The sequence below is a fragment of the Miscanthus floridulus genome, chromosome 7 (genome assembly GCF_019320115.1).
Source record: "Miscanthus floridulus cultivar M001 chromosome 7, ASM1932011v1, whole genome shotgun sequence".
NCBI classification, from domain to species: domain Eukaryota; kingdom Viridiplantae; phylum Streptophyta; class Magnoliopsida; order Poales; family Poaceae; genus Miscanthus; species Miscanthus floridulus.
This window is the reverse complement of record NC_089586.1, coordinates 132,320,459-132,346,490: the sequence shown is the minus strand read 5'-3', so window position 1 is coordinate 132,346,490 and position 26,032 is coordinate 132,320,459. Positions and strand designations below refer to the sequence as shown.

Here is a 26,032-nt window from a genome sequence, read left to right as displayed (position 1 = left end):
CCCAAACCTTGCACTGTCATGTGTCTTGTACAATCGGTGGTGGGTCTATGAAATTAGGGTGCCACTGATTTTCCTTGACTAGATAGGTTCGTATCGGATACTTATAGCAGAAGGGTTGGCTACTTGGACAAGGTCATCCTAACGGTTAGGGACCTTGGAGCATGAGTAGTTGGGCACCAAAGCATAGAGATGCTACCCAACAACAAGAGTCATATGTGATATGATTAGCAAAGAGTTGCTTACTAATCTACCATGTCTTCTAGCAGTGATGCTAAAGCTCACTAGTAGACTTGTTAGTTGTGGGTCTAGAATCACTAAATTTCAAGAGAGGGATATTGATTTTAGTGGGAGTAGATTCTATTAAAGGTTTAATATTGTTTACTCTATCTTGGATACATTGTCTTAGTATTTTGCAATACTTTTGTTGTAGATAAATGGCACATAGCAATCAACCATTTACTTTGCGTTCAATTCTTGAGAAAGATAAGTTGAATGGAACAAACTATGCAGATTGGATCCGTAACCTGAGAATTGTTCTCAGGGCTGAGAAAAAGGAAGAAATTCTAGACACCCCATTACCAGATGAGCCTACTGATAATGCACCAGCTGCAGAGAAAAATGCTTAAAAGAAAGCATGTGATGCTTATCTTGAAGTGAGTTGCCTTATGCTTGCTTGTATGGAACCAGATCTGTAGTTGTAGTTTGACAATAACCATGCAGCGCACGATATGATCGTGGCGCTCAATGATATGTTCTAGACTCAAGCCAGGACTGAAAGGTTCAATGTCTCAAAGGCTTTTGCTGAAACCAAGCTAGCAGAGGGCGCAGCAGTTGGGCCACATGTGATCAAAATGGTTGGTTACACTCAGAGGTTGGAGAAGCTAGGCTTCCCAATTGGCCCTGAATTAGCTACTGATTTTATTCTCGCGTCTCTTCCGCCCAGGTATGGAAATTTCGTCATGAACTACCATATGCATGGGGCAGAGAAGGGCTTGAATGAATTATGTGGCATGCTTAAAATAGCAGAGGCTAATATCAAGAAAGGTGCTGGCAGTAGCCATGTGATGGCGGTCCAAAACAAGCCTAAGTTTAAGAAGAAGGGCAATTCTTGGAAGAAGAAAAAGGGCAAGGCTAAAGATGAGATCTCTAAGTCAAACCCACCTGCGCCCAAGGCTGGACCACCTACTGATGCTGAGTGCTTTCATTGTCATGGGAAAGGTCACTGGAAGAGGAACGGCAAGCTGTACCTAGAATCCATAAAGGATCGCGGTAGTAAAGGTACTCCCACAGCTTGTACACTTGTTGTTTATGTTATAGACATTTTCCTTGCTAATTCTTATATTAATTCTTGGGTATTTGATATTGGATCGGTTGCTCATATTTGCAATACGATGCAGGGAATGATAAGAAGTAGAAGCGTGGAAAAGCGAGAAGTTGATTTCCGCGTGGGCAATAATGCAAGAGTTGCTGCGTTGAATGTCGGGACGATGCAACTCCACCTCCCGTCAGGATTTATTATGGAGTTGAATAATTGTTATTTTGTTCCTAGTTTAAGTCAAAACATTGTGTCACCTTCATATTTGATGAAGGATGGTTATTCATTTGCGAGTAAAGACAATGATTGTGTGATCTCTAAAAATGACATGTTTGTGGCTTCTGCATCCATTGTGAATGGGTTATTTATTTTAAATCTTGAAGATGCTCCTGTCTATAATATAAGTGCTAAAAGGCCTCGGCTTAATGAGTTAAGTCATACCTATATGTGGCATTGTCGTTTAGGTCATATAAGTGAGAATCACATGAAGAGGCTCCATTCTGATGGGCTTTTAACTTTGTTTGATTTTGAATCATATGAGACATGTGAGGCTTGCCTGCTGGGCAAGATGACCAAGACGCCTTTCACAGGTTTTCCTGAGAGGGCAGCAGACTTGCTGGAACTCATACATACTGATGTGTGCGGACCAATGAGTACGACAGCAAGAGGTGGATTCCAATACTTCATAACCTTCACTGATGACTTTAGTAGATATGGCTATGTCTACTTAATGAAACATAAGTATGAGACATTTGAAAAGTTCAAGGAGTTTCAGAGTGAAGTAGAGAATCAACGTGGCAAGAAAATTAAGGCTTTGCGATCTGATCGTGGAGGCAAATATTTGAGCCACGAGTTTAGCAATCATCTAAAGAGTTGCGGAATTATTCCACAGCTTACGCCACCTAGAACGCCTTAGAGAAATGGCATGTCTGAGTGATGTAATCGTACTTTGTTGGACATGGTTCGGTCTATGATGAGCCAGTCAGACCTACCATTATCATTTTGGGGATACGCTCTAGAAACAGCGGCTTTCACATTGAATAGGGTACCATCTAAGTCAGTAGTTAAGACACCACATGAGATGTGGACTGGTAAGAGTCCTAGTTTGTCTTTTCTGAAAATTTGGGGTTGTGAAGTTTATGTCAAACGACTTATGACAGATAAACTAACACCCAAATCAGACAAATGCTTTTTCGTGGGATATCCGAAGGAAACTTTAGGGTATTACTTCTACAACAGATCAGAGGGCAAAGTGTTTGTTGCTCGAAATGGTGTTTTCTTAGAGAAAGAGTTTCTCAAAAGTGAGAAAAGTGGATAGAAGGTGTATCTTGAAGAAGTTCAAGATGAGCCAGTTGGGAAGGACTCTACGAGTGATGCTAATGTAGCAGAACAAGTTGAGATACCCGTGGTAATAGAAACACCGCCACAACCATGAAGGTCAGCAAGAATCCGTGAGTTGCATGGGGATTTGTTATTGTTAGACGATGATGAACCTGCGACTTATGCGGAAGCAATGATGGACCTAGATTCTGAGAAATGGCAAAGTGCCATGAGATCTGAGATAGATTCCATGGGAAACAATCAAGTTTGGAACTTGGTTGACCCGCCTGATGGGGTTAGACCCATAGAGTGCAAATGGATCTATAAAAAGAAAAAGGATATGGATGGAAACATTCACATCTATAAAGCTAGACTTGTTGCAAAGGGTTTTCGCAAGTTCAAGGAATTGACTACGACGAGACTTTCTCGCCGGTAGCGATGCTTAAATCTATCTAGATCATTCTAGCAATAGCTGCTTATTTCGATTATGAGATATGGCAGATGGATGTTAAAACAACCTTTCTAAATGGGAATTTGGATGAGGACGTGTATATGATACAGCTCGAAGGTTTTGTTGATCCAAACAATGCTGGAAAAATTTGCAAGCTTCAGAAATCCATTTATGGGTTAAAGCAAGCATCTCGGAGTTGGAACATTCATTTTGATGAAGTGGTCAAAGGGTTTGGCTTCCGTCAGAATGAAGAAGAACCTTGTGTTTACAAGAAGGAAAGTGGGAGCGCTGTTGTATTTCTGATCTTGTATGTGGATGACATATTATTGATTGGGAATGACATTCCTATGTTGCAATCCGTAAAGACTTCACTGAATAATAATTTTTCTATGAAGGATTTAGGAGAAGCAGCATACATTTTGGGAATCAAGATCTATAGAGATAGATCGAAGAGGCTTATAGGATTAAGCCAAGATACGTACATTGACAAGGTGTTGAAACGATTCAACATGGAACAATCCAAGAAAGGGTTCTTGCCTATGTCACATGGTATGCGCTTTAGCGATAAACAGTGTCCTTCGACAGCTGATGAGTGGAAGCGCATGAGTAAGGTTCCATATGCCTCGGTAGTTGGTTCCATCATGTACGCCATGATATGTACTCGCCCAGATGTCTCATATGCTCTAAGTGTTGCGAGCAGGTACCAAGCTGATCTAGGAGAGAGTCACTAGACACTTGTTAAAAACATTCTTAAGTACTTGAGAAGGACTAAAGATGTGTTCCTAATCTATGGAGGTAAGGAGGAGCTCGTTGTAAATGGTTACACCGATGCTAGCTTCCAAACTGACACGGATGATTCACAGTCTCAATCAGGTTTTGTGTTCACAATAAATGGTGGTGCTGTAAGTTGGAAAAGTTCCAAGTAGGAGACGGTGACTGATTCTACAACAGAGGCCAAGTACATTGTAGCTTTTGGAGCTGCAAAGGAAGGTGTTTGGATGAGGAGGTTCCTCATTGAACTTGGTGTGTTTCTGAATGCGTCCAGCCCATTGAATCTACATTGTGACAACAATGGGGCAATTACGCAGGCTAAGGAGCCAAGGAATCACCAAAAGAGCAAACATGTACTGTGGAAATTTCACCTCATTCAAGAGTTCGTTAGACGAGATGAGATCAAGATGTGCAAGATACACATAGATTTGAATGTTGCAGATCCTTTGATAAAGGCTCTTCCATAGCCTAAGCATGAGGCGCACATAAGAGCTATGGGTATTAGATATCTTCGAGATTAACTCTAGTGCAAGTGGGAGATTGTTGGGAGTATGCCCTAGAGATAATCATAGAGATGATTATATTGCCTTGTATCCATGATATAATATGAGTTCATTGAATTTCCATTAAAGACAACCTGTATTGATTAGCAATTGTGTGAATTGTTTGTGAAACTCTTTTACTTGAATGGTTATTCTAATGTTGTCCCTGGTCAGAGTTCGTGTGAGGACACACATGAATAATGGATCAGCACATTATTAGTTGATGACTATGTTTCACAAGTCATAGACATGGAGATGTCAAACTAATAATGTGGGCACATGTATGACATGGGGCTGGACTGACCCAACGTGAGATGTCGTTATTATCTCTATTCACATCATGTACATTATGTCCTTAAACCTGAGATTGTTGTACGTATTCAAGATATGAAACGACCTACTCAGGGACTATCAAACGCTACTCCATAACAGGGTAGTTATAAAGGTGGTTTTCGGGTTTGTCGGGAAACATGCTATGAGACATAGACAATCAAGATGGAATTTGCCCCTCTCTATATGAGAGAGATACCATTGGATCACTCTAATGATTAGATCAAGAAATGCATGGCCGTGCTTGGGTTAAATGTTAACCTATGAGTTGGACCAAATATCATGAGGCAAGGGAATAACAAGTATGTGGTTTTGTGGTGGTTCGTCTGATATGATCTTTGCGTACACATAGGAGTTGACATGCCTTGCTAGAGGCCGCTATCAACTAATGGCCGAGTAGGAGTACTCGGGCCATGTCTATGTGTGCGTGAACCCATAGGGTCGCACGCTTAAGGGGCTAGAAGAATAATTCGGATTGGATCTGAATTAGACAAGGCTTAGGGTTACTAATGGGCCTCCAACTCAGGAGCTCATTAGGGATGCCTATAAATATGTGGGGTGGGCAGCAGGGCTAAGCAATCCACGCCTTTTGATAGCCGCCGTCGCCCATCCTACGCCCGCGCCTGCTGCTCCTCGTGGACCTAGCAGTCTGGAGGCGCAACGCTTCCTCCCTGTACATGTGGATACCTCGGAGGTGCTGCGTCTGGAGCACAAGGACGAACCGCACGAAGGGGATGGACGGACGGACGACCTCATAACTGCACGGCACTGCTACGATGCATTCGACTACATCGAGTTGCTTCTGCTGGACCTACGCATCTAGTGGTAATCCCGTGATCCATAACTAGCAGTAGATCCTGGTTTATGAGGTCAAATTTTTGTTTTCTGGCTAGCGTAGCATCCTCATAACCCATCATTGTAAGCTCGTACTCATTACTGGATTCTAGATGTAAAACTAGGATTGTTTTGAGTTCTCCCTTGGGGTGGGCTCGATGGAACTGTCTAATGTAGCTAACTTTCAGGGTGCTTAGTGTCTAGTGGAAGACGAGCGCCTTCGAAAGCGTGTTATTTCGAGCGGTTCTGCCACAATTAGCTAGTTATCCTGTAAGATTTTGTAATTTCAAAGTGAAAGATGACAAACCAATAAAGGGAAGAAGGGGGCTGGGCACTAAGCGAGAAGGATCGAAGTGACGGAAGAAGAGTGGTGGGAGTAGAGACGATGGATTGATAAAGAGTGGTGGGAATAGAGACGATGGATCATGGATGGATTTTTTACTTTAATATTAAATATTGATACAAATTTCAAGATAATATATAAATTTTATGAGATATATAGTTAATTTTAAATCTTCATTTAATTTGAATTTATTATAGATATTTTTTTAAAAAATCAGAGCTTATTTTGAATGAGATCCTACTATTAAATTTACCTCCTCGCATTAGAGCCAATGGTGTATTAACGGTTAGTTTGCTAGAGCTCTAACTCCTCCTAAAATGGTTTTAACTATAGCTCCTCTGGTAGAGCAGTTTCTATTGTGAAGCTGAAGCACTTCAGGCTCGCTTTTGCAATGGCTATTGCAGCGTCGGGTTCATAAACCTAGGGTCCCAATGGACCCGCTTCCCTGCAAAAACTCGGCCCAGCAGGCGGCACAGCGATAGCACGCGCCTAGGCTGGTCTAGATACACAATAATAGGCCAAGACCACGATCCAGTATGGGTCCCCATTGGAGGAGGAGCCCGCACCCAAGGGGTCGGGCGAGACAGAAGGCCTAGCCGTGGTGGCACTGTAGTCCGACTCTAACCCTCTTTTCTCCGACCGAGGATACGTCGGACCTCTGCTCGCTGCTCTTTTCCGACCAACACCATCGGGACCGATTGGGAGCAACCGACCAGGGACACTCGCTCAGTGTGGGCCCAGGGAGCTGTCGGAGCAGATAAAATAAGGCGCTCAAGTCAACCGCAATATCGAGGACCGTACCCTACCATGCCCTACACACCTATAGGACGGTGCCATCAGGGCATGATGCGCTAACATGGTAGAGCCTGCCAGACGCGCCAGAGCATAAATAGTGTTGTGAGCGCTGGCAGCCATCCCGTACCCAAAGGCATGAGCAACAAGACTAGGCAGCATACATATACACACTCTCTCTTTCTCTCTGACTTATAAGGCCATCACTTTCAACTATAAAAATGGATGCGCTCTCTCCTGTAAAATGGGTCTCTAGCTCTCGAAGACTTTCTCGATGACTTGAGAATACAACAGCTCTACAGCTCTAGAGACACACAGAACATACGCTCCTCTGATTGGGACTCTAACACCCCCTTCTCATTCCTTACTCGTTTGTAACCCCACAGCAAACTTCGAGCACCTAGGCTTAGGAATAAAGTCACCGACTGACCTCAACTGGACATAGGGCCTGTTGCCTAAACCAGTATAAATCCTATGTCATTGAGTGCTAGGCCACATCCAATCACAACGCATGGCAAAACAAAAAAATTACTTGTTGGTCACTTTTTGCACCGATAGTTGGCGCCATCCGTGTGGAGGACGTCGTGCATTTACACCTTTGGTCATCGGATGGTCCACCTTTCCCCGATCTTTGGCATGGCGGGCTCGAGCAATACGATTCACTTCAGCTCGCTAGAGTTTCCCTTGCTCCCACTTGCTGGGATGTGGGCTCCTCCTGTCTTCGTCCCACTCTAGACCTTTCTCTTCGGGAGTCTAGACTTTGTCGCCGACCAGCTCGGCGTACTTTGCCTCTGTGAAGAGGCGCTTGTCCCGGCACCCACTGGAGGAGGAGCGCCCTCCATCGACTGCAACAGGCCACTCGATGACCTCAACATCGAGACACCCACGCTTGGACTCAAGCCCATGCTGGGCTCAAACCCCACGGTGAGTGATGTACATATTGTTCTTTACTCACTATTTAACACCTTCCGCCGACTCTCCGGAGGGACCCCGTTGTCCCCACCGTGACCACTGTGCGACCAGTTCCCCTACGGCTTCGTGTCCCCCATGGACATGTGTGTGCGGGGACTCCAAAGAATGCTGATATCACCCCCTCTCACGTCCGAGTTTGTGGGGATGGCGGGCTATGCTCCCGCCTCCTTCCACGACCTCATTGATGACGAGGTTGAAAGCGATGGCTCTAGCATTAGTGACGTCATGGCACCTGGCCACCCTCTTTCCTAGGAGTGCGCTATGGCGAATGCCCTAGGACAACCATCAGAGGTAGTGGAGTCTCTGCAGACTCACACCCCTTCGGACCCCCGTGCACAAGCCCTGGCGTGTGCGCAGTAGCACGGTGAGGAGTTACAACAAAGGCGGCAGAGCTAGCCGCCACCTGCGCTAGTGTGCTTGGCACAGCATGCTGCGACACATACACGTAACCCGACAAGCAGCGCTCGGGGTCACACCCGTTAGGTCCAGCATAACATCCTAGACGGAGGGAATGACCCCCTTAGTTTGCTCAGGCTAGCCAGAACATCGCTGCTGCGGTGATGCTTCTACGTGGCCTCCTCAAGCCTACCGACCCCCAGGAGCAGGCAATCCACTAGAACCTCCGGGTGCTGGTGGAGACCGCTGCCATTCAGTAGGTGGAAAGCTCCACGTTGTGACACCGGCTCGCGGCCTCTTGCCCAATCGGGGGACTAAGGCTGCACCAGTTGAATCACTCCATCCACTCACCACTACAGTTGCTGAGCATGGGGTAGGAAGATGCAGCTACACCATAGCTTGACCCAACGCCCGCTCCACACCAACCACCTGTGCGTGAATGGCTCGGGCCAAACTATGACGCTCGCAGCGTCCTCAACAATCGACACCACGCCCGGCACGATGATGATGTCCATCGAGTGGCGGTGAGAGCAGGTAGCACGGGCCCCTGCCTGACCATCGAGGAGTGTGGAGACATGCACCCCAGGCATAGTGGCCAACCAAGCAACTAGAGCCCTAGCCCGAATGGCCCGGGGCCACGGGCCTTTGGTCATCGCATTCAGAAAGCATCGTTCCCACAGCGCTTCTGACCGCCCACCAACATCGCCAAGTACACCGAGGAGATGAACCCTGGTATATGGCTCTAAGACTTTCAGCTCGCCAGCCAAGCCAGAGGAGTAGATGATGACTACTTCATCATCCAGTACCTCCCCATATGCGTGGGGGAGCATGTTTGAGCATGGCTTGAAGTCCTTCCGCCCGACAACATTCATGACTGGGTGGATCTCAAGAGAGTCTTTGTCCTAGGAATTCCTAGGACCTCAAGAGCTACTAGCAGGAGCCCAACGAGTCCCAGCGGGATTACATCCATAGGTTCTCAAACCGGTGCAACTCCCTTCCTAGTGTTGTCGACACTGACGTTATCAGTGCGTTCCTCTCTAGGACAACCTGCAAGTCCTTGATCCACAAGCTCAGCTATGCGAAGCCCTGTACCACCCAAGACCTCCTCAACATTGCCACAAACCATGCCTCCGGCGAGGAGGCAGTCAGGGCTGTCTTCAGCGATGGTCAGGACAGGGGCAAGGCCAAGCATGAGGACCAAGGTGAGTGCCCCTCCACACAAAAGGGAAAGAAGAACAAGAAGGATCGGCGCTGACCGACCAACCTAGCTTTGGTCGTTGCGGCCGACCGAGCAGGCAAGCAGCCCCAGCAAGGCTAGCCCGACCACTTCGACAAGCTCATGGAGAGTCCATACACCAATCACGCCTATCCCGTCAAACACCTCTATAAGGACTGCAAGCTCCTCAAGCGCTTCCTGCGGCAAGCTACCAAGCCAAAGGAAAGGAAAGGCAAGGAGGAGGCGGCCAAGAAAGGAGGCGCGACAGGCAAAGATGAAGATGGCTTCCCCAACACCGAGGAATGCCTCATGATCTTTGGGGGATCCAATGCTATCCACTCCAAGCGCTAGCATAAGGTACGCTACAGAGAGGCATACACCGCCGAGTCGGCCATCCCCTCTTTCCTTAGCTGGTATGACTCCCTAATCACTTTTGATCAGACAAACCATCCTTCCCACATCGCTCGACCGGGCCGATACCCTCTCGTCATCGACCCCATCATCTGCAAGAAGCACCACACCAAGGTGCTGATGGACGGAGGTAGTGGCCTCAACATTCTCTACGTCGACACCCTCGATGCCATGTGCATCCCCCGATCGAAGCTCCGCTCAGTGAGCTCTCCCTTCCACGGAGTGATCCTAGTGGCACAGGTGTATCCACTTGGGCAGATTGACCTGGTCATCACGTTTGGCAACCACGCCAACTTTCGCTCGGAGGTCCTAACCTTTGAGGTAGTGGACTTCCTGGGGTCCTACCATGCCATCTTGGGGTAGCCATGCTACGCCAAGTTCATGGCCATCCCCAACTACACCTACCTTAAGCTAAAGATGTTGGGGCCCAACGACATCATCACCGTAGGTAGCACCTTCTCGCACGCCTACACGTGCGACCGCGAGCATTATGAGCTCACCACTACCATCATCAACTCCACCGAGCTCCTGGAGCTCAGGAATTCAGTGACTCTAGTAGTCCCCGACTACAACAGGCCAACCTCCTCGAGTGCCTTCCATCCAACTGAGGAAACCAAGGCGGTGGGGATCGACCCCACCGACCCGACAAAGATGGTGCGGATCGGGACCAAGCGCCCTACCAAATAGGAAAGCGAGCTCGCTGACTTCCTATGCGCCAATCGTGATGTCTTTGCGTGGAAACCTTCTAACATGCCGGGCATACCAAGGGAGGTCACCGAGCATGCACTATGTGTTGTCCTAGGCTCAAAGCCCGCCAAGCAATGCCTACATTGCTTTGATGATGAGAGGCGCAGGGCCATAGGCGAGGAGATCGCTAAACTCCTGGCAGCCGGATTCATCAAAAAGGTATACCACTCTGACTGGCTAGCTAATCCTGTTCTTGTAAAAAAGAAGAATGAGAAATAGAGAATGTGTGTTGATTATACTGGCCTCAACAAGGCATGCCCAAAGGACCATTTTCCTTTGCCACGCATAGACCAGATAGTCGACTCCACATCAGGGTGCGAAATCCTCTCCTTCCTGGATGCCTACTCAGGCTACCACCAGATCACGATGAAAGAGTCTGACCAGGTCACGACTTCATTCATCACCCCATATGGTTCGTACTATTATGTAGCCATGCCTTTTGGTCTAAAGAATGCTGGCGCCACCTATCAACGGTGCATGCAACGATGCTTCACCGACCAAATCGACCCGTCTGACCAACCTGACCAAGTCAAGTGGCCAAAACCAACAATCGCCATCTATGTAGATGACATAGTGGTGAAAATGGCTCAAGCTAGCATCCTGATCGCAAACTTGGCCACAACATTCGCAAAGCTCTGAAGGTTCAACGTCAAATTAAATCCCAAAAAATGTGTTTTCAGGGTTCCGAAGGGGAAGATGCTCGGATACATCGTGTTTGAGCACGGCATCGAAGCCAACCCTGAAAAAATCATGGCCATCTCCAACATGGGACCGATACGCAACATCAAGGGCGTATAGAGGCTCACCAGCTATTTGACCGCCCTGAGCTGGTTCATCTCTCGACTAGGCGAATGAGGGATGCCTCTCTACAAACTTCTCAAGAAGACAGACGCATCTGTTTGGACAAAGGAGGCACAACAGGCTTTGGAAAGCCTCAAAGCATCGTTGACGTCGGCCCCAATCCTTGTCGCTCCTGAACAGGGAGAATCCCTCCTCCTCTACATCGCAACAAGCAACCATGTTGTGAGTGCCACCCTTGTCGTCGAGAGGGAGGAGCTGGGACACCCCCTGAAGGTCCAACGACCAATGTACTTCATTGGTGAGGTACTCACCGATGCCAAAGTTCGCTACCCCTAGGTTCAGAAGCTTCTATACATCGTGCTGATGGTGACCCGGAAGCTCCTGCACTACTTCACCGACCACGAGGTCATGGTCGTCACCTCATACCCACTCGGGGAGGTCATCTGTAACCATAATGCCGCCGGCCGAATCTCCAAGTGGGCTCTCGAGCTCATGGGCCATGACATCAGATATGTCCTCTGCACCGCTATTAAGTCTCAGGCTCTTGCCGACTTCATCGTCGAATGGATGGAAGTCTAGCTCCTGACCCCAGATGTCACCCATGAGTATTGGATGATGTACTTCGATGGGTCGGTCATGGCGCCTGGTTCGGGGGCTAGAGTGGTTCTGATATCCCCAAATGGGAACAGGCTCCGCTAAGCAATCCATCTCCATTTTTCAACCTCGAACAATGCCGTGGAGTACGAGGCCCTCATCAATGGACTATGCATCATCAAGCTTGGCGCTATGTGGCTGTATATCTGCGGTGACTTAGAGTTGGTCATCGACCAAGTCATGAAGGGGTCCTCCTGCAAGAGCCCTCTTATGGTGGCGTACCGCTAGGAGGTGTGCAAGCTTGAGGACAAGTTTTGAGGGATCAAACTGCATCATGTCCCTCAAAAGGACAATGACGCTACTGACTTCCTCACAAAATTGACGGCCAGATAGGAACTGCCAACCAACGGGGTCTTTGTAAACAACCTCCATGAGCCGTCTGCCCGCATCTAAGAGGATCCGACCCAAACGCGCTCCAACACCAATCTAGCACTCGGGGGCTCTGACCCCCCAACGTGCCCTGACCCCGACCGAGCACTCAGGCACTCTGACCTTGGTGCCTCCATGGCAACATCACCCACCGATGTTGCTGTGATGGCACTCCTTAAGGAGGTTCTCCCACTAGAAAGGACTGAAGTGCAATGAATCGCTCGATGCGCAAAGACGTTCGTTGCCATCGGTGATGAACTTTATAAGCAAAGTCCGTCGAGAGTGCTTATGAAGTGCATCCCAACCAACCAGGGGAAACAACTTCTCCTCAAAGTCCATGCCAGAATATGTGGACATCCCATGGACCTAAGGTCGCTGGTCGGGAAAGCCTTTCGCCAAGATTTTTACTGGCCCTTTGCGCTATGAGATGCAGAGGAGGTGGTCCGCAGGTGTGAAGGATGCCAGTTCTATGCTCAGCAGACTCATCTGCTGGTGCAGGAACTTCAGACCATCCCCATCACCTGGCCATTCATGGTCTGGGGCCTCAACATGGTCGGACCCCTCAAAAAGGCCTAGGGTGACTTCACTCACCTACTCGTGGCGGTGGACAAGTTCACCAAATGGATAGAGGTGAAGCCCATCACCAATATCCGATCAGAAGAGGTGAACAAATTCTTCCTTAACATCATCTATCGGTTTGGTGTCCCTAACTATATCATCATTGACCATAGAATAAACTTCACCGAGAAGAAGTTCCTGGACTTTTGTGACGGATACAACATTAGGATCGATTGGGCCTCGGTCGGACACCCACGTACTAACGGTTAGGTCGAGCAAGCCAATGGCATGGTCCTCCAAGGACTCAAACCCCACATCTTCGACCGACTCAAAAAGTATGTCAGGCAATGGGTTGCAGTCGTCCCAGCAATCCTCTAGAGCCTAAGAACGACCCCAAACTGATCCATAGGGTTCACCCCTTTCTTCCTCGCATACGGAGCCGAAGCAATATTGCCCTCCGACCTTGATCATGACGCCCCCAGAGTAAAGGCCTTCAATCGAGACCGAGCCATGAAGACTCATCAGGACGCGGTCGACCTGCTCGAGGAGGCTCATGAGACGACTGTTATCCACTTCGCTCAATACCAGCAAACTCTCCATAGGTACCATGAAAGAAAATTCTAGGTGAAGATCCTCGAGGACCCAGTCAATCAAGGAGAAACATAAGCTCTCTCCACCATGGGAAGGACCCTACACAGTGATCGAGGTGATCCGATCGGGCGCCTACTGACTAAAGGACGACAAGGGCAACGTTCTCACTAACACATGGAACATCGAACAATTACGTCGTTTCTTTCCCTAAAGCTCGGTCTTACAATTTATTTCCATTCAATGTTTTCTCCTACAGCGCCCTAGGCCGAGCACTCTTGTCCTAAGTCGCTCGGGGGTTCCATGGCGGTGCGATACCACCCCCTTTTTTACTATCATGTAGTAATACTTTTTGCCCAAATGAAAGGGCGTCGCCCAAACAAAAGGGCATTCCGTTCGTTTGATTACCCTACGTAACTTGCGCTTTAACCTCTCGACTGATCACACCCCGCCATGACCTACGGTTACAAGCAGCTGAGCCTCGCGGACCACGCCCGGGTTCTTAAGGTTGCAGCCTACGGGTCAACGGGTAGGTGCGAAAAAGAAAGGACAAAAAATAAAGCTACGCAAGGGTAAAAAAGGGCGGACAGGACAAGCTTCCCCTCACAAGTGATTTCATCACAAAACAAACTTAAAATTTTCATGAATGTAAAACTGTTCACACGGGAGCTCCCCCATGAATTCATCTTTTACATAAACTGACTATTTCTACTCTAATTTGAGTATGGCCCCCCGGCTGCGTCGGCTGATGGTGCGATTGACAAGGACGAAGGCAGCTCGACTGTGGTCAGAACGACATTCGGCTCGGTTGGGGGTGGGACAACACTCGCCTCTGACCTAGCCTCCGCTGCCTCAACAGGTTGGACGACGTCTTCCCGGCGCACATCTGTAGTCACGGTCGAACGACGAGCCTCCATCACCCACTGCGTGGTGACCTGCTCCGTCTTGCCCGACCCCTTGGGTTTGTGCTCCATCTCACCGGACCCCTTGGGTTCGTGGCCCTGGCTGACGGGACGCAGCCTACCCGACAAAATGGCGCCTGGCTAACAGAATGTGGCCTGGGCGGGGCCCACTACTACCGTAACCCGGGCATGGGAAACGAGGCGCAACCACACGCAAATGACCCTCTGCCTTCCCAAGCAAGGTTTGGAGGGTCCCACCGACGGAATCTCCATCGAAAAGAGACCAACTAGTCACCCGAGTCGATCGGACTGCTCGGGCGGCTGCCGAGAGATAGGTAAGGAGCAGTGGGATACCCCATGCGGGTTATGCCGACTCCATCACGAATGACGGACCTGGATTCCACTCGGACATATCCGATAGGAGCTCTCCGAACCCATCACTCGAGCCATCGAGTTAACTTTACCAACCCCCGTTCTACTTTTCCAGTGCATGATCATTCATTCATCCATTCTCATGCATGCATTCATCCATACATCCAAGCATTGTATATGTAATTGTTGCATCACAACGCTTTGCATCGCGTCACGAAGCGATAGTCGTCTCATTCAATATGAGCGGCGACCGACCGAGGTTCGAAGGCCGGCCCACGAAGGGCTCGAGGCCGCCTCACGTCAAAATAGAGCCAGGGGAGAAAACACAGATAAGCTCCAGCGGCCTTTGCCCGATCTGCTTAGAAGCGGACAGGGTCATCTCGACCTTCTCGTTCGATCCTGACCTCGAGCCATGCCCATAGAATCTCCATCGAGAGGAGGCCAGCAGGCCACCTAAGTCAGTCTTTGGAATGACTCGGACATCTGTCGAGAGGCGGGTTAAGGAGCAGTGGAATGCCACATGAGGGCTATGCCAACCCTGTTATGAACGATGGACCCAGATTCCACTCGGACATGCCCGTTAGTAAGCTCATCGAGCACGTCACCTTGATCTTTGAGGAACTGGTGGTGTCGTGGCAGGACTGAAAACACATACAGTATATGCTACATATACTCCATATATAGGCGACACGCACGCACATATCCTTGTCACACACTCACACCATAGATCACATCGGTCGGGTGACAAGTGATTTCCAATTTATTATGGTGGTGTGGACCTTAAAACTTTAGTAGACATGGACTGACCCGCCCGTGGCAGTCGCCCTGGCCTAGCTTGTCAGGCTCAACCTGAGAATTGCATGGTTGGCTGCCCGGACACCGGCCAATACCGGGCCTCCTGCACCTCTCGGTCCCAGTCCGGTTTTCCTGTACTATGCACACTGGCATGCTTTGGCTCAGCCACAAGAGCATCGATCCACACTGCTAGTAGTTAGGGCCCATGCATGGACCTGTCTTCCCTTTTCTTTGTAATTTTTTTCATGTATCTTAGCGCATATTTCATTAAGAGAAAGATAATTACATGACAGAGCTATGAGTAAACCCGTTGTAGGCCAGATTACAAGCCACCAAGCTAGTGGTAGAAGACCAGGGACAAAGCAAATCAACAAGAAAAAAGTGTACTTATGGCACTGCATATATATTTTGGTTGCAACAAAAACATTATTAGGGGCTAGCTGTTTTGTTCCATAAACCTGTGTTTCCTTTTCTTTGAAATTATATCCATGGCACTATGTACATATTTTAGTTGCAACACAAACATATATAGTTACGGAACTACATGTTGACGATACATTTGAAACAATGGGGTTATTGGCCCCGTTCGTTTCGCTGAAAAAAACAAGTCGAAATACTGTTCCGACTGATTTGTTGTGATAGAAAAACACTGTTCCGGCTGAAAAAACAAGCTAAAAAGTACAGATTATAAGAGAAACGAACAGGGCCATTATGTTACACTAGGATTCAGACTATAGACCTCTAGCATGAGATATCTCTACCTGTATATAATAATAAGACCAAAATTTTCCATACCAAATCCACCCCCTCAACCACCCTCATGGTCATGCTTAATCTAAGTCCACCCAAATTTATGTACACTAATCCAACTTCCGTACAAATGAATGGCCTGAATCTCTCCTCAAGCCTTCTTCTCTTACCCATTGAAGATCCCAAAATCATTCAGATCATGCACCCTCACGGTCATGCTTAATCTAAGTCCACCCAAATTTATATTGCGTACGGGTTAGTTCTTTCCTTCTTTTCCCCATCGCGTGAATTGTTTGGACGTCATCCCCGTTGGACGCGAGTGGGCGCACGGAGGACGCGGGGAGAGCATGGCGAGGAGGACGCCGAAGGGCACGAGGAGAACGCGGAGGATGCCGGAAGATGTGGTGAGCAGGTGCTCTGCTCCGCCACCACGCAGGCGTGCGTGACCTCGCTCCGCTTCGCCGACGCTCCATGAAGGATGCGATCTTGGCCTCCTGACATGACTCGGGCTCGGTCTCCACGACTCCGTGTGCTGTCCTGCTCCGGAGGCGTCTCCGCGGTGGCATCCAGACTATCGATACCTGCTACTTGGCCTTCTACGGCTCTACGCTCGGCGGAGGAGTGAAGACACCGGAGGACCCCATGAAGGAAGCGAAGGGAGTAGGGGCAGTGCTCGTGGAGGGCACGCAGCCTTGCAGGCGCACACGCGGTCTCTGTCGTGGCCTCGCCCTCTCCTTCTTGGCCGCTAGCAAGCCCCAGGCGAGAGGAAGATCAAAGAAGCAGGCTATGAGGCTGATGAGCGAGGTCCACTCGTATGTGAGAGAGACTGACGGTAGTTATGTGACAAAAATATTTGGTTATACGACATGAATCTGATTGTTTGTTTTATTTTTTTACAAATTTTATTTTATTTTGTATTTTACCGTAGCATTAGCACAGACACACTACTAGTCATAAGAAGTAGCTAGTGTGCACAACTGACGTGCCCTTCTGTCATTGCCTATCAAATATATACTTTCACCCCCTCTTAAAATATAAGGTATATATATGGTATCAAGCGGTCAAATTTATCCTAAAATATAAAGGATGATTCTAGGTGAACTAACCCTCTAACTCAGTTTAGAAACACAACATTCACATATATACCTAACATTAGTTTCTATTACTAACTCAAATATGATAAAAACAAGAAGGGTTGCATACGCCATTTGGATTACCATATAATTATGTATGTCCTAGAATTTCTTTCTTTTTAATGAAACACATGCTTCGTCGTCTTCACAAAAATACGTCCTACAATTTCTAGGATGTCTTGTGTTCCACGATGGAGAGAGTACATAGAGAATGGATGCTACTTGCTAGTTTATGGTTGCTTGTGCCACAATGTAGATGGCATTATGCTATTGGTGTTGGTGCTTCGTTTCAAAAAAATGTTTATTCGTTTAAAATATATGCTATTGGTGTTTTGAGGAAAGTTGTTCAAGAGCACTTGTAAGAAAAATGGACCATAGGTCATTTACTTTGGATTTTGATGTTTGATAACCAACACAACCAAATTGGACTAATGAATTTGCAAGTAATTGTTTTGTAGTTCAATAGGGTGCAAGACGTGACTTGGACGAAGGCGACATGATGATCCCACGATCAACACCATAAGCAAGACCCTAGAAGCACAAGAGAAGACCCAAGATATCAAGCAAAGTCCAAGCACTAAGATGGGAACCAAGCCGGACGCAAGATCGCGAAGAAATGAGCTCAACAGAGGTGACCGGACACGTCCCAATGCGGACCGGACATGTCCGATCAGTTGCTCGGCAACAGTAGGCATCAACAGCTGTGACCGGACGCTGAGCGAAGCAGTGACCAGACGCATCGATGACACTGTTCTTTGTCACGGCAATGTTTTCAGTGTGACCGAACGCAACGGCACTGGATGACCAGACGCACAAAATGCAGCGTCCGATCATGTCCTGAGAGGTTCCAGAGCGGCGGAATTGCGACCGGACGCGTCCGGTCGATGAGATCGGACTCGGCAGTGCGTCCGATATCTACGCACGCGCTCAACGGTCGAGACGATTGGACGCGTCCGGTCAGGATGACAGCAGCGTCCGGTCAGTAGCAGAAAGCTGGGTTTCGTCCCCAACGGCTACTTTGTTCATGTGGCTTAAAAATAGACCCCAACCGGCTATTTGAGTAGAGGGAAGCTGATGAAACATACCAAGGGTGTTGATACACAATTTTAGTGATCTCCATTTGCATAGTGCTTAGTGATTCATTAAGGTGATTAGCGTAGGTGCTTTGCGAAGTGCTTAGGTTAGTTAGACCACTGCTTATGCGCTTGCTGGAGGTTTAGGCCTAGTGTTTAGTGAGGTTTGCACACCTCTTATCACTCGATGCTGGCAGCGCACCATTGTTGTACATCAGAGGGGCTTGTAGTCTTATGAGATCACACCAACCGCGTTTGTGGTGTGGCCGCCACCTGTGTACCGAAGGGAACAAGGTCCGCGGCGGTTTGGCCGAAAGCTTGATAGTGAAGACGGCGAGGGAGTGGTCCAGGGAGAGGCTTGCCGAAGACACACCGGAGACCCACCTTGCGCATGGGGAAGGACCCGGGGCTATCCACGGAGTTACCCGACCGGGAGCTTGGCCCTTGCGAGGGATTCCTTGCGAGGGGCTCCAACGTGGAACTAGGGAGAAGCTTGCGCGCTTCTCGATATATCAGTAAAAATAATGGAGTCGTCGACGGGAGTTTGTATATCTCTATCCTCACTCTTTAAGCTTCCGTATTTACATTGTAATCTTGGTTTGTGGTTTACTTTCCTAGCTTAGTGATAGGCTAGTTGATATGTTTAGAACCTAGGTTGCATCACTCTTTTATGCGATAGAGATAGTAACACACCTAGCAAAATCGTAGTTGCACATTTAGATAGATTACTTTACTACATAGGTTTTGACTAGGATAAAATTAGAGGTCCTTAGTTAGAAGTAGAATTTTAAGTTGCCTTAATTACCTCTCCTCCTCTTAGGCGTCACGGTCCCTTATCAAGCATCATTAAGGTTAGCACTGTGATAGATGCATGTGGGGCAGGGGTGGCCCGGTGCCCCCCTGTGGAAAACAACCTAGTGCGCCGGCCAGTCCCACGCGAAAGCACGGGGCCACACACATGTCAGCAATCTGACGCTAGCTTACAACTGGTCTCGCCTCTACCAGCAACTTTTTTCTTTTCTTTGTTTAGTTTTCCTTGTTAATTGCTTAGGGAGAGACAGAGGCAATATAATTCCCATCAGCAACTGCTCATAGCTCCATCCTCACTTAAACCTTATCATTACTCTCTCTCTCTCTCTCTCTCTCTCTCTCTCTCTCTCTCTCTCTTCTCCATTAGTCCGTCCGGTCCTTTCACCTCACTCATCTTCTCAGTTCATCCCATGGAGGAGAGCTTCGTTCCTATCATCATCCAAGATCCTAGCTACTACCTGCTAGGGTTTTATTTGCTTGAGCTGCTGCTTCTGCTTCTGCTTATTATTCATTCCCCGGCCGGCCTTATATATACTTAGCTATAGCTGTCTTGCTTGCCTAGATCGATCCATATGTAGCCAATTAGCTAGAGCTAGCTAGCCCCCTCAGCTCAAGTCAGCTCACTCCTTTCTCTTGAGCTAGCTGAGGTGTCCATCACAATCTTCTCTAGATCGATCGATACAGGTGAGGTGGCTATAGATAGATCAACAACAATTAATCCTCTCGACATCCCCTTGTTCTTGTTCAATTCGGCGGCGGCGGAGGCGGCAGCGACTGAGGTCGAAAGGCAGATAGATAGATATACGGTGTGTAGGTTCTTGGTTCTTCGATTGATTCCCTTCCCTGCATATCTATGTCTCTCCACCCCCCTTCCTTGTTTTTGATATGTAGGTAGTAGCTGTATATACCCATGCATCTCTCTCAAGCTCATCTATATCATATCCATGCTTGCACCTGCTAGCTGTTTAATTTGATGCATGCAGGTTCTTTAGTCCTCTTCTTCATTCATTTTTTTGAAAGAACCGGCCGGTACAGTCCGTCCTGTATTAATAAGAACGAGGAGTTATAAAATTACACGCGCGAGAAGCGCGTAACACCCATGCATCTGCAGCTCCTCTCTTCCATTCATAGTCGTTGTCTCAGTAATCCCTCCTCTCTTTCCTCTTGCTGATGCATACATGGGGTTCAGTAGTTACTATATTAGATGCAAATATATATGGATCACCTTAGCTTCGTCTTATTGCCGGATCACCTTGGAGAAGCCACAGAAGCTAGCTGCTATGGATTGCAGTGTATATGAATGAAGCAACAAGCAGGCAAGCAAGACAACACAGTCGGTGCTTGCAGGTGCAGCACCATCAAGATTCACATCGTCCAACTCATGCATCTTCAGTGATGCTCATGTGATGGCTTGCAGTTGCTATATATGCATATGTGATGAGATGAGAATCTTGATGATGCTGCATCAGCAGACACTCACTCATCACCCGGCCCCCAATAGTGAGAGACGAATGAATCAGCTAGCTGGTACAAACTGAGTACTACTTCTCCTTTTTTTACCTTCAGTTTACCTTCTTTGCTAACTTGTGTTTTCATTGCTGTGAAATATCTCTCACTGCAAGGGACTGGCCTACAGGCTAGCTGCATCTGCATGCAGGCAGCAGCCATGGCCCATGATATATATGTGGAAGGAATAATATGATGGATACTAGCAGGTGTACCAGCAGCAAAAGAGCTAGTTAGCAGGGAACTGAAGAGCATATATGAACATGATGATGCAGAGCAGTAGCATCCATCTCATATCATTACAAACATGAGCAGTGGTAGTTTATGATGAAGGAAGGAAACCAGTACTAGATGGATGGATCGAAGATAGATAGATAGATAGATGCAGATCGATAAAGGCAGCATCCACAGGCCGGGGCCGCCGGGGGTACCTAAGTAGTACATTGCTATTATTGTGCCCAAGGAAGGGGACCAAAATATATAATGCCGATATGACATTGCACACGAGCTGGTGAGCTGCATGCTGTCTGAGGGCAGCAGCCTGTGGTGATGGTACAAATGCAACTTACTGCTGTCGTCCCCAAGTTGAAAGGTAAAAAAATTTCAGCTCACTTTACTTTATTACATGCAACAACATAGTCTGATTGGCCGGCAGGCCATATATTTGCGTTGGTAGCTAGTATCTCTTTCATCATATCACACACGGAACGTACATATCGCATTAGCTGGTGACCAGGTACGTACCTGAAGCTGGCCGCTGATGGAGTTGTCTCTCTGATGAAAACTTTATTGTTTCTTCAGGTTACATGACGTCTAGCTCCCCCATAGTGTGTGTGTGTATGAAAATGGGACGGGAAATTCCCGTACGACACCGTATACCGCATTAACCGATCGCATACTGTTTTTGTAGGAAAATCAGGAAACGGGAAACCGACACCGTATTTTAGGTAGGAACGGGAACGGAATCAGTTAAGGGATTTTCCCGACCGTATTCACGGTTCCCGTATTTGGGCAGGAAAATTCCCGACGATATTCCCGTATTCCCGCGCCGGCCCACTGAATGTCTGAATCACTGATTGATGCAGCCGAGCCCACTCCCGTCCGCTGGTGGCCTGGCGCTACTCCCCCGTCCGTTCCAAAAAGGCAAAAACGGCGGCCAACCCTTGAACCCTACTATCCGTCCGTCATCCGTCCCGTGCGGCGCCGCCTGCCCGCCTCCTTCTCTCTACGACTCTGCGCCATCGCCCCCAGCCGGCCGGACTCCCGCAGGGCGCAGGCTGCAGACTCCAGAGTCCTAGGTTCTCCCGCAAGTTGCACGCCTGCACCGCTGCAGCTCCTTAGAGCCGACACCGTCTAGAGTTCTGCAAGCACCAGGCAGCCTCCTTCGGCCCCTGCCGGCCTGACCTCCGGCGGACCAATGACGCCACCGACTGGGGGTCCTGCCGCCTCTGCTGCTGGCTCGTCAGGATCCAAGCGATGACTCATCCTGGAGCCGCCGCTGCCCGTCGTGGTGCATAGCACCACGCTTCCTACTCCAACTCCAACCTCAGGTAGTTGTACTGCTAAATTATCCTGTATTATTCATGAAAGTGTCTGCTTATTATTTGTATTGCTAAATTATCCTGTTCCATTATGTGTTTGCGATGCGTAATGCGTGTGTAGGAGTAGGATTATTCCTTGGATTGTTCTGAGGATATTTGATTCTTATATCTTGGTGTAGTGAGTTGTATTAGCCTATTGGGTTACTCTGCTCTGGGTTTTGGCCTCGCTGTCAGGTTCCCCTGCTTCTGCTTGGGATGCATTTGCTTGTGGCTACTGCTGAACCGGTGATTTCAACATTATTTTCTTTCAGCTTGTCTGGCTCTGCTTGTTTGCATGTCCTTTGTTAGTAGCACAGAGTTTTGACTTCAAAATTGAGATACAATGGGCGTTGCTCATTCCTGTATAAAATAGAAAGGGTGGGTGTATCTAACTTAACTGTGATATATAATGTGGCTGAGTCAATTATAGAACAGATTTAATACGTCCTTGTTATTACACTAATTCATGTGTTTGTCTTGGCAGGATCTAAGATGTCAAGGTCAACAAGTGGTTTGTGTCTGTCTAGTGCAACTCCTGCATCTAGTCCAGCAACAGCAACTGATGATGTGGTTTCTTTGCCAAGTGGAGGCGACAGTGGTAGTGGCAGCAGTGCTGGTGCAGCTGATGTAGGTGGCAGTGGTAGTGGCAGTGGTGGAAATGGTGCTGCTGATGGTGGAAATGTTGGACAGCAAGGTCTGCAAGGAACAGATACAACAAATGCCATCACTATTGAGGGTGATGAGCATGTGCCTGTTGAAGATGATCAGCCTTGTGGGAAGAGGCAAAAAAGGTGCACATCTGATGTATGGCAGTACTTTACCAAGAAGAGGGTGGTCATTGAGGACAATGGGAAGACATATGTTCAGGTCTGGGCTCATTGCAAGTGGCCAAGATGCAAGCACAAGGGCAGATGTGAGAGTAATTATGGAACAACTAGATTTTGGACCCATCTGAGGGTGGCACATAGTATAGTGAAGGGCCAGCAGCAGCTGAAAGTGGAAAAAGATGGGAAGGAAGACATCACTGCTGTGGTCCATACAGGTATGATGAAGAGGCTAGCTTGAGAAAGTTTTACCTGGCAATAGTCATGCATGAGTACCCATTTAATATATCTGAGCATGAGTATTTTGTTGAGTTCATCAAATCCCTGCTGTCCTACCTTTCCAATCAGATCTCGGGTTACCATTAGGAATGAAATTATGAACATGTTCTTAGCTGAAAAGGAGAGGTTGTATGACTACTTCGAATCCGTCTCTTGCCGGTTTAGTGCCACCATGGACATGTGGACTTCAAATCAGAACAAGTCATACATGTGTGTCACTGTACATTGGATAGATGACAATTGGCCTATCCAGAAAAGGATTGTTAACTTTGTGCATGTAGAGGGTCGTCATACTAGTACAAAGCTGTCGGAGACATTTACTGAACTTATGGTTAAGTGGTATATTGACAAGAGAATGTTTGCTCTGACCTTGGACAATGCATCAGCAAATGAAGTAGCAGTCAAAGACATCATCTCTGATCTAAAGGCCAATGCTAGTGCAACGTCTTTGATATGTGATGGAATATTCTTCCATGTGAGGTGTGCTTGTCACATACTGAACCTTGTTGCTAGAGATGGTTTGAGTGTAATCACACCCACAATTGAGAATATTAGACAACTAGTTCTTGCTGTCAAAGGATCTCCATTGCAATGGGAGGAGCTCATGAAGCGTGCAACTAAGTGTGGATTGGATACAAACAAGGGCCTTTCACTAGACTGTGTCAACCAGATGGAATTCCACATATTTGATGCTTCGAGATGCTTTGTACTACAAGAATGCATTCATGAGGTTAAAATCGTCAGATCGTCGTAGGTATGAAAAAATCACTCCTCCTAGTGAATGGGTCATGGCATTTAAACTGTTCCAATGCTTGAAGAAATTCTTTGATCTTACTGAACTGTTGTCTGGTACTTTATATCCCACTGCAAATCTGTTCTATAGAGGGTTTTGTGAGTTAAAGATTTTACTAGATGAATGGTCAGTTTGTCAAGATACCACTATTAGTGCAATGGCAAGTTCTATGAGTAGGAAGTTTGAAAAATATTGGAAGACAACATCCACTACACTTGTTGTTGCCTGCTTTCTAGATCCTAGATATAAGAAAAGGCTGATGGAGTTCTACATGAGAAAATTCCATGGTACCTCATCTCAAGTTTATGTTGATGAACTTGTTGATGTCATCAAGAAATTGTACCAGTTCTATGCTACTGCTGGACCTTCATCTTCGAGGCCTAAAGGTGGGTCAAATGATGCTAAGAATATAGATACAGCTTGACCTGTTAGTGGACAATGGAGATGATGAACTAGAGAACTTCTTATATGAGTCTAGTGGGCATGATGCTAATGATATGAATGAGTTGGAGAAGTATATGGCAGATCCGCCTCTGAGGCTTAGTGGTCAGTTTGATATCTTGGCATGGTGGAAGAACCAGACCGATGAGTATCCTGTTCTTTCAAAAATAGCTCGTGATTTGCTAGTTGTACAAGTCTCAACCATCGCTTCTGAATCTGCTTTTAGCGCTGGTGGACGTGTTGTTGATCCTTTCCGTAGCCGTCTTGATCCTGAAATGGTTGAACCTTTGATATGCATGAAAGATTGGGTTGCTGCAGGAAGAAGAGGTTAGAAAAACATCTCAGCTTTAGTTATTATACAAAATTTTATCATCATCATGTTTTCTGATATATGTGTCTTGGCTAACTATGATTTTCAGATAAGAAGATTGGTTCAATTGTTGGTGATCTTGAAGTTATTGAGGCCCTTGCTTCAAAGTTGAAAATTGAGGTCATTTTACTGTATAGTTTAAGTCATTTTGAACATTGTTTGCTACTGTAACTCTTAAGATTGATGCCTCCTATTTGTTGTAGGACGATGATATCATGGACAGTGATGAAGAAGATGGGCCACATGCTAGATGATCTGGCCTTCTTTGACATGTAGAAATGTCAGCGGGTGTTGTGGACTCTCAGTGGGAGACTTGTGGTTGTGGCGTGTTTTTTTTTAATTTGGACTTGTGAATTGAAAACTACTTGTGTTAGTGTTGTGGGCTTGTGGCTGCTGGCTGGAGACTTGTGGTTAACTGGTTGTGGGCTTGTGGCCGCTTGCTGTTGCCTGTTGGCTTGCCTAGTTCACATGCACTATTTTTTTAATTTGAACTGTTGCATGTTGGCTTACTGTGAATTGTGAACTATTTTTTTTTTGCCTGTTAGCTTGCTGTTGCATATGGTTGCTATTGTTGCATCGAGCTCATTGTTTTAAGTGGTTACATATATTGATGTTCCCATTTTGTGTTACCGCTTCCCGATCCTAGTCGAGACGTTCCCGTTCGAAATATTCCGTTCCCGATATCCCGTAATACCAGTTTCGTTCTCCCGTCCGGCCTTCCCGTTCCTGTTTCTGTTCCTGACAAAAAAAAATACAGGAGCAGGAATGGTTAAGACATTTTCCCAACCGTTTTCATCCCTATATGTGTGTGTGTGTGATTTATGCACATTTACTTATCATCTACGCACTGCCCTAGGCATATATACAACATGGGTGCCATAAATTTAGGACATATATTTGGAATTTGGATCATTAGTGTTAATAATAGTTAGCAGCTACAATTAGCAGATGAGGATCCAAACATTTACTCCTAGTAGTTCATTGGCTAGTGGCG

At 47.3% G+C, this 26,032-nt stretch overlaps 2 protein-coding genes across 3 annotated transcripts; both read left to right on the top strand.

Annotated features, from left to right (window-relative positions):
• The first annotated feature begins 10,074 nt into the window (after nt 1-10,074).
• LOC136466312 (uncharacterized) lies at nt 10,075-10,380 on the top strand. Its single transcript, XM_066464693.1, has one exon. It carries the CDS (start codon nt 10,075-10,077, stop codon nt 10,378-10,380), a length of 306 nt encoding a protein of 101 aa, XP_066320790.1.
• Nucleotides 10,381-19,623: 9,243 nt separating this feature from the next.
• LOC136464854 (uncharacterized) lies at nt 19,624-23,625 on the top strand. 2 transcript variants are annotated; one of them, XR_010761286.1, is made up of 3 exons: nt 19,624-20,772; nt 20,882-21,343; nt 21,662-22,790. XR_010761286.1 is itself a non-coding variant. In XM_066463799.1 (3 exons), exons 2-3 carry the CDS (start codon nt 21,301-21,303, stop codon nt 23,394-23,396), a joined length of 624 nt encoding a protein of 207 aa, XP_066319896.1. In that variant the 5' UTR covers nt 19,624-20,772; nt 20,882-21,300; the 3' UTR covers nt 23,397-23,625. The 2 variants fall into 2 exon arrangements, 1 of the variants encoding a protein (XP_066319896.1); XM_066463799.1 differs by lacking the exon at nt 21,662-22,790 and adding an exon at nt 22,816-23,625.
• The last annotated feature ends 2,407 nt before the right edge of the window (nt 23,626-26,032 follow it).

What these genes read in the sequence shown, in the direction of transcription:
- LOC136466312 (XM_066464693.1), top strand. Translation starts at nt 10,075, where the DNA reads ATGGCCATCCCCAACTACACCTACCTTAAGCTAAAGATGTTGGGGCCC.
- LOC136464854 (XM_066463799.1), top strand. Translation starts at nt 21,301, where the DNA reads ATGGTACAAATGCAACTTACTGCTGTCGTCCCCAAGTTGAAAG. An exon ending in TGTCGTCCCCAAGTTGAAAG is followed by an intron (nt 21,344 to 22,815) that starts GTAAAAAAATTT and finishes TTGTCTTGGCAG; the next exon opens with GATCTAAGATGTCAAGGTCA.